The following is a 9,061-nucleotide window of genomic DNA, read 5'->3' on the forward strand; positions in this document are numbered from 1 at the left end:
GAGGCGCAAACTTCTCGCGCCAGCACAGAACAAGCAAGCTGTTGAGTGTATTGGGTCTGGGCTCTGTGGTATTAACAAAGGCCACACATCCATTTACAATGGTGTTCTAAGACATTTCACCATACTTTTACACAAGAAATAACACCCTGTGGACTATTTCGTGGGAGCATCTTTTTGAGGTAAGAATCATTGCTTCCTACTCGTTTGAGCCTCGTCAGGGCAGAGTTGGTTTTGAAACGTGAAGCCTTTACATTTTTCTATAAATGTAAACATGCAGAAATCCTTGTTAACAGGATTCCGGTCTGATGACTTTATATTTTTTTTGACGAAATGCTGAACAAAGGATGATTTTGGTAATGGAAGGATCTTTATTGGCTCGGCCATTTTCTGACTCTCCTGGATTTAGCAACAGCTAAGAGGGGAAGTTCTCTTAAGTTTTACGAAAGTTGGCTATAGTTTCAAGCCATCTAGCTTGAGCGATACTAAAATATAGAATCTAAACGACCTCAATCTTGTATTTGATGTATTTCTCGCTGTATTTTGAACAGTTTCCCTCCTTTTAACATTGTGTCTCTTTCCACTTCCCCGCGCCTAGAGCCTTGCGTCTGTGCGTAACTTTGTGCTTTGTGAATGGAGATAAGTGGTGGGGGTTGGGAAACGTATGGTTTTAAATATACGAAAATAAATCACAATCCAATGTTTGTGTCCACAGGCTCTCCTTATTCCAGAGTAACACACGTGGGAATATAATGCCAAGAAAAGGGTACGTTTTGGTTTCACCCATTTTGATCAAAATGGTTTGGAGAGTTGCAGCTGTGATCTTAACTTCTAGCCAGTTGGCTAGTAGGCTAATGCATCCACGATGGTGTAAGTTTTCACTTGCATATTTCATGAAAATATGTTTTCTTACAAATGTTAGGCAAACGGTGGAGTCAGACCTCGCAGTTGATGTCCCCAATGTAAAAGCAACGCGACCACGAAAAAGAAAGGCAGATGTTGCTATTGTAAGTATGGCCTTTTAGTACGGGACACTTAGGTGTGGTGGTAGTATGTGTGTGTTACCTTGGAATTGCTCTGGCACTGGACAACCCAAAGTAACTATACTTATCTTAATCCCCAGCACTTACCAGACCCAGATGAAGAAGTGGTGGAAATGACCAAAAAGAAACAATGCGGACCACAGGTAACATAACCACTATTCTAAATCTGAAGTTTCAGTTCAGCATGGCTCTTGGAGTTGAGCTTTTGAGTATTTCTACCTACCTCCCTGAAGAGACCTTTTATTGTATTGTAGTGGCAGACTGCACTGTTCATGCACTGAATATAGGTGTACCAACAACAGGATGTGGTGGCTCAAACATGTATTTGTCATCAGTGTTATGCATTGGTTCAAAGTGTTCAAAGTGTGTTTAGACCCGTCCCAGTTGCCGCCTTGCCTTTTCTGTTGAGGCTTGGAAGCCTTCACTAGCAGTAGATGTTTGTGTTTGTTGTTATCTGGTAGGGTGTCCTGCATATCTTTCTCATTCCTCCTCTTCCTACCCAGGCGTGGAATCCTGACATAGCTGACACTAATCCATTCAAGCGGATCCCCACACCTGACGATAAAGTCGAAGAACCTGCTAACGATGGGGGATTTGCCGGCTGCCATTTCAGAAAAATTCATGTCACTCCTACAAGGTCTTCCCCTCTGCCTAACCTTCGGTGAGTCTCAAATGAGATTGATTGGAAGCTAAATGGCAAAGCTATCGGTGTTGTCCCTATACCAATTCAAATCATATTGGCTTTGGCCAGCAGGTTTTGTGATCTAACCAATGTACAGACAGTTTCTAAATGTCAGTTGATATGTTGAAGTTTAGGTCTAGGCATAATATTCTTACCCACACAACCAACCATTTTGTGAAATGTATGCATGTGTATTAATATCTAGAACCACAATAATGAATCATTTGATATCTGGATTTGCAGCTGGGCAAGCAAAGATGATGTCTGGAACAATCTTTTGAAGAAGGATGAAGCCTACACCCATGACACTCGTGTCATGGATAGACACCCTAGACTTCAGCCCAAGATGAGGGCAATTCTACTGGATTGGCTGATGGAGGTGCGTATTCCCTCTAATACAAATAGCTTTGAGAAGTACAGTGAAGTGATTCTTTGAATCCAACCACTTGTCAGGTCTGCAAGTGTCAGAGGATGGTAGGTTTTTTTGTTATGACCAGTTCCTCTTTGTCTACTGAGGCATACTGTACATGTGAGCGGCAACTGATTTCATGTGAACATGGTGAATTGGCAAACTTTCATTCAGTACTGGTAATTTCATGAAAAACAAGAACATCAAATGGCAGATCCTTGTGTTTTTAACTGGTGTTTCCTTGGCATTAAATATATATATTTCATGAAACTGTTTTCTTTCCTAGGTGTGTGAAGTATATAAACTCCACAGGGAAACGTTTTATCTGGCCCAGCACTACTTTGACCGTTTCATGGCCACACAGACAGACGTGTTGAAAAGCACACTGCAGCTCATCGGCATATCCTCTCTCTTCATCGCTGCAAAGATGGAGGTATGCTATTGCTTCCATTGCCTCCAGCATTTACAGACGGCTCACTTAGCCCTTTAGAATTTAATTTAATTAAAGGGATTGGTTGTAATGGCATGCCAAACCTCTGCGATCTGGCAGGAAATCTACCCTCCCAAGCTACACCAGTTTGCCTACGTTACTGATGGAGCCTGTATGGAGGAAGAGATCTTGACCATGGAAATCATAATCATGAAGGTAACACGATTTAGCTGTATTTGCTTGATTCTTATTTCTTCTTTGATGGTTTTGTTTTGCATTCATGTGTTTAGACCCTGTCTGAAGCTTAATCTCTCTCCTTCTTTGTAATTTACACAGGAACTTAACTGGAGTCTGAGTCCTCTGACACCAGTGTCCTGGTTGAACATCTATATGCAGGTGGCCTACCTGAAAACAGAGGAAGTCCTCATACCTCAGTACCCAGAGGCAACATTTGTCCAGATTACAGAGGTATGTTTACATTTGACTTCCCCAAGCTTTTCAGGTTTAAACTAGGGCGCTTTTCAACAACAAAGTAGGAGAAAGAATTCCGGTAAGGCTATATCACACTGCTGTAGCTGATGAAAAGCTGATGGGTGAAAAGCCGATGACAGATCAGGGGAAGGGAGTGGTTATGAGCTCCATTCTGTTGTAATATTTGAGGGGTTTTGTTTCCGGTGGCCTTGTGTGGCTTGTTTTCTTACTTTTTTTTTACCAGCCTAATATCTTCATGATTTGTATTTTCTTTTCCAGTTATTGGACCTGTGCACATTGGATGTTAAAAGCCTGGAGTTCACCAGTGGTCTGCTTTCAGCCTCGGCTCTATTTCATTTCTCTTCGCTGGAGCTCGTGGAGAGAGTTTCAGGTAAACAGTGCAGTGATGAGTCCTTGTGTAATGGTGTCTTTCCAAGTTCTGTTTAGTTTCTGATATTTCTTTGAGCTCAACCTTATCCCCATCCTCCTCTATAGGTCTTGAGTGGAGTGACTTGGAGAAGTGTGTGAAATGGATGGTACCGTTTGCCATGTCGATCAGAGAAATGGGTAGCTCTGGTCTCAAGACCTTCAAAGGGGTTCCCCCGGAAAACATGCACAACATTCAGACTCATGCGGCCTACCTGGAGTGGCTGGTGAGTTCACGTCTTTGTCCACCCAAATGTTGTGTGCACTGTAGCCGACTGCTAATGTAATGTATTTGGTTTCAGAGCACAGCCAATAGCATGGTCTTGACTCTTTTTAGCGTGGTTTTGATTTCTTGAATCGGCCTTCACCTCACTTTGTTGTGTCCCCCCCCCTCCCCTCGTTTTAGGGTAAGGTGTACACGTATCAAGTGGTAGACGTGGAGCGCAGCCAGAGCTCACCTGTTCCCTCTGGGGTGCTTACACCGCCACCCAGCAGTGAGAAGCCTGACTGCACGGTGCCCTGAACCCTCAGACTGATGATGGACTGAACCGTTGACCGGCAAGGGAGAAAGGCCTGGATGAGGCGCTAACGTTCCAGCACACTCAAACACAACTCACAGATTACCTGAAATGTGCACAAGACTTTCAAATATCCCATATATATTTTTAAGCAGACTTGAATTGACTCCTGTTGAGAGTTGTGATTTTTGTATTACTTTGACAATTGATTTCTGTTTTTATGGAAATTTTAAAAATTGAATATATGGTGAAAAGGACGTGTACTCAAGCAACACGAAGCTGTATCTCCTACCGGGGGAGAAATCCAAACTCAGAGCTGTTACGGGTTCTGACTGCTGCTAAAGAGGGTAGGGTACAGATGGACAGATGGAAAGATGAAAGCAGAAGACCCTGCCCAGATTTGGGTGAGTCGTGTGGCCCATGCTGCCTCACTGCCATTTTGGACTTCGAAGATGTTACTGGCAGGTTGCTGGTGAGACTAAGTGGACCAGCTGCCAAACCAGACCAGAGGAAAAGCCAGCTTCAGAAGCTCAGACTGTGGACTCTTATTTAAGATTGACTCGAACGGGACGGTTCCCCTGCGAGTTTGAATTTACCAAAATGAACAATTTCATTTTTTTAATTTTTTTTTTTTAATGAGATGCTGCTACTTTTTTTGTGTAATGTTTTTAAATAAAGCTCTGTCTCAGACAGCATTTATGTTTTTACTCAAGCGTGTGTGAACTTCTGTTATCTCAAGATTTTAGTAAAGATACTTACAGTGGACTTATGTGTAAGCGGAGTCCAATTTAACGAAAATGTGATGACCCATGTGTTCAGTGCCTTAGTGCTGTGATTATTCAAAATCACGTTTGTAATAGTCTGTCTACGCAGCAGAGGTGAGATTCAGCCGTGACCTGGATGGTAATGGCAATTTTTCACTCATGTAAAGCCTCAACATGCTTATCTTTCATCAAAATTCACTTCTATGTCAATAACTTGCATTTATTCATTAACTTGTGTAGGAGCCATTTTGTCGACAAGGAGGGCAAAAAAAAATCCTGTTTAAAATGTATTTGAAAAAATAAGTATTAAAACAATGACTTGTTATATTTAGTCCTATTTGGCATCAGCACATATCCAGATGTTTGCATGGAAGTTGTTTGTCAAAATGTGTGTACATGTCACAAAATGGTGTATTTGCATTGCAGGCCCTGTAATGGCTGTCTCACTAAGACAGAGGGTGCCCTCTGCTTGTGGCCTTGTGGTGTTTGTGCTTGTGAGTGTCTGATGAACATGGGATTGATCCACTAGATGTCAGTGTGATGCTGCGTCTGTCAGATGTGCTCATGGAGCAGGCAGGATTGAGGTGTGTTGGGGACTGATTTCCTCAACAGATGCTGCAGAGACAAGGGTAATTCATTACATTATACACTAGCTAGTGCTCTGGTGCCTCAGCTTGGCATGGTTTCTGTTTCAGTCTGAGGTGACAGTTAGCACAAGCCATTCCTATTATGCCAGTATATTTAAAATGCATCCTGACAAAGACACTAACTCATTTCATTTTCCACCTGAAAGATTAAAGTACGACTAGTTGTTGCTTGAATGAGGTTGTACCCATTCACATATTGCAAGTGTGATGCCAGTTATTTGGAGGACCCCCGACCCCAGAGTTAATTAGAGAAGACCAGATTGTTGTTTCATCACTGAGACTCAAAAATGGCCGCCGTCAGAAGATGCATCTGAGAGTGATGGTCCTGTTTGCTGTTCGCAGTACCTCATACCCTCTACCAAAGACGTGTTGCATTAATTGGGCAGTAACTGGGTGAGCAGGCACCCAAGGCCACTGCTGTGTTTAACATTTCAGGGAGAGTGACATGCCTCTTTCGAGGAGTGATTTGGCGGTCAGTGTGGAGGAAGGGGAGAGAGAGAAAGAGGGGGAGGGGATGGGGCGACCCTCCCCAGACAGACCCAGGGGGCAGAGGGTCCTCAGGCAGGCAGGCAGGCAGCAGTGCAACAGCTGTTATGCGCTCAATGGCCCCTTTTGTTCTCCTCCCCCCTCGCACAGACGCTGGTGGCAGCAGCAGGTGCCCATTGGACGAGGGCCCAGCCTGCACCGCCAGAAGTCACACCTAGTCGGGGGGGCAATCCTCTGAAAATGTCACTCAAAGCCACTGAAAATGGGGCAGTCACTGACTACACAGAGGGCGCTCAGCTAAGGGCACGTGTGGCTTTAGCACGATTTAACCTAATCAAACCATGACCGGTAAAGTTTCCAGTGACAACCAATTTTGTACCTGCTTTGATTTTGCTTAGAACAGCCCTCAAATAACCACTCTACACTACACTGTTGAAATGGATATTTTATAATTGTGATTAATTAGGTGAAGTTTTGGAGTCAAGGCAGTAACCTTGGTAGGGGACAGAAGAAATGTGGAGCATAGAAACAGGTTTGGACAGACATCAAGTGCCGGTCCATTGATGGCCTGTTGTTTTGGTTTTTGCTTTCAGGTTGTGTGAGTAATGTCTGCTTCTGAGGGATATGATCAGTGTATGTAAATCACAATGAATTGTTGCTTTTCTATAGGAGACCTAAGATAATACCCCAAAGATACTTAGCAGCTCACTCCCTCGCAAATTGAATCCCCCGCTGGCTTTTCTCAGGTGTGAATGGGGCACCATTCAGCAAATCTTTCACTCAGGCACAGAAGACAAATTCCCATCACATCTCAGATCTTACTGGCACAGACGCATAAATAAGCTCTTCACAGACTTGTTGGTAAACTGACTGTCTCTTGACCTAAATGTCAAATACCTCTATACTGTGAAGTAAAACATTACAATGTTTTTCAGAGATCTGATGGTCACTTTTGCAGTGGGACAGAGAAAGAATCTTAAATGTGATTTTAGCTGTAAAGGTCTTGTTAAGTGCATGCTTTTCAGTTGCCTTTAAAAAAATAATGCTATTTTCATTTTATACTGCACAAGAAATATAATATAATATTATGATGTGTAAAATATGGCCAAAAAGTCAGTGAAGGTATAAAACACATCACAATATGATTTGAAGTATAAAGTTACATATCTCTACACTGTAAATGGGAACTAAAACCAGCATAAAGAGGGAGGGGCAATTAGGAGGGGGGAGGACTGACTTACCCCAAAAAGATACTGACTTCATCTTTGATCATGTAAACCTTATTGTGGTTCCATTTTAAAGTGTCCTGGATGGTGTTTGAATAGGGTAAAGCAAGTTGATAAACTTTAAGTAGCTTAACTCCCTTAGCATATAGGCCTAATGTAATGATATATAATATAATATAATATGGTATAATATAATATAATATAATATAATATAATTTTCAATGTTATACCAAATGAATACTTCTGTTTTTAAGAAGACATGGTAGGGAGCCTGTGGCCCAAACTCTGGAGCTGTCATTTGAAACTGTCAAACGCACTGACTTTATCCAAACCACGTGGCTGCCCGAGTTGACCATGTTTACACACGTGACTAGCTAAAATACGCCCCTCCGCCCAGGGGCGGTGATAGAAGCGTATTTCGACCACACCCCTTCATCTGAGAGGTCCGGTATGTTTAGTCTGTCTATGCGGTATATGGGCCGTCACATCATTATATATGATGTAAAATCGTTTACGTAGATCTCATAGGTCGCTTGTAGAAACGAAAGAAGTTCCCTAGACGCCTTTAATTCATAAACGCGGGAGAATCAAAATAAGTCTATAATATATGCGGTAGTTATTTGCCTCGTAGGTTAGACTGTTAAACGAAATGCTATAAAGCTTCATGAACAACATGTTTTGAAAGATGTTCAATTGAGAGATGTTTGGTGGTGATTAGTTAGGCCTGTATGTCGAGCTGCATTCGAGCACATTTTGGGGTAGCTAGGCTAGTCGGTTTACTTTAGAAGACGGCTAAATGACAACATTAGCTCTAGCTCTCCGATAGTAGGCTACTATTGGAAAGCTAATGTTCTCATTTAGCCGTGTGCTTGCGAAGTTGAGAGGTAAGGACAAACTCTAGAATAGCTCTTTTAAAAACATGTTTGTTTGTAAGTGTTGGTAACTTAGCACAGGAGAAGTAGACTATCCATAATTCTAGGCAAAGTTTTCGTTTGGAAGGCATACCAACTTGCATGAATTTAGTCAATGTTTAAAAAAGATGATAGCGAAAACAAGGAGTACTTGTGGTGCAGTGGTAGTTTGGGATTTTTGAGGTAGATACAGTCACTTGATGAGGAGTTGTTGAAAATGGAACAAGAGAGAGATATATATAATAACGAGTGGTAATCGAAACAATCATAACAATACACTGCATACATCTACTGTACTGCATTACATTCAGAGATTGTGTAATGTGAAGCATACAAATAATCACACAACCAAATAAGGTAATTATTTATATCCTAGGTATTTGTTGCTTTGACCTTAATGTGCTTTGTTCATAAGTCCTGTACATTAGTACATAGGTTGGGTAATCCTGTTGTAATGTCAGCCACCTAAAGTTATCCTGAATTTCCATCTCAAAACAAACCTAAAACCTTTTGTACCTAGAAATAGCAGCCAATAACTCATGCTGTCTTCATTTGCTTTGTAGAGAACATTCTCTATCCTGCCACACTCAGTGCAGGCTGCCAGAAAGACATTTTAATTAACAATTATACTCACACACTTTTGATAACACCACCTGCGAGGCCAGCAACCACTATTTTACATTTTGCTATCCTATACACACACAGAAGCACGCATAATTAACAATTCACTGTATTTTGGAGTCTCTTCTGGCCGACCTTCCTGCATTTCACTGAGCCAGTAAAGCTTTAGGCTCACACTACAATATATTTTTAGGCCATCAGTGGAAAATACTGTGCACAGCTTCCCATCTCTCAGTGTCATATTTTATTGCCACATGTTGGCCAAGCCAGCAGTAGTGGGCCGGGGATGAAGGTGGCCTCAAAAAGCTGGAGCGCACTTCCCACCGTAGCTTTCCATAGCTCTCTCCTCACAGTGGGAGTCTTCTCAACACTGTGTCAACTTGTTTTTGGTTGCTAATAACCAGGCTATTCCCTTCTGGGAGGCATCACC

General features: G+C 42.2%; 1 protein-coding gene across 1 annotated transcript; it reads left to right on the forward strand.

Annotated features, from left to right (window-relative positions):
• The first annotated feature begins 44 nt into the window (after nucleotides 1-44).
• Nucleotides 45-4,510, forward strand: ccne1 (cyclin E1). Its single transcript, XM_080843251.1, has 12 exons — nucleotides 45-179; nucleotides 713-763; nucleotides 920-1,004; nucleotides 1,121-1,183; nucleotides 1,544-1,701; nucleotides 1,966-2,101; nucleotides 2,418-2,564; nucleotides 2,682-2,777; nucleotides 2,898-3,029; nucleotides 3,312-3,423; nucleotides 3,528-3,685; nucleotides 3,865-4,510. Exons 2-12 carry the CDS (start codon nucleotides 750-752, stop codon nucleotides 3,979-3,981), a joined length of 1,218 nt encoding a protein of 405 aa, XP_080699377.1. The 5' UTR covers nucleotides 45-179; nucleotides 713-749; the 3' UTR covers nucleotides 3,982-4,510.
• Nucleotides 4,511-9,061: the final 4,551 nt, after the last annotated feature.

Source organism: Sprattus sprattus (assembly GCF_963457725.1).
Source record: "Sprattus sprattus genome assembly, chromosome: 8".
NCBI classification, from domain to species: Eukaryota; Metazoa; Chordata; class Actinopteri; order Clupeiformes; family Clupeidae; genus Sprattus; species Sprattus sprattus.

Coding starts and splice junctions, on each gene's coding strand:
- ccne1 (XM_080843251.1), top strand. Junction 1,184..1,543: donor AGAAACAATGCGGACCACAG/GTAACATAACCA, acceptor CTTCCTACCCAG/GCGTGGAATCCTGACATAGC. Junction 2,565..2,681: donor TCATCGCTGCAAAGATGGAG/GTATGCTATTGC, acceptor GCGATCTGGCAG/GAAATCTACCCTCCCAAGCT.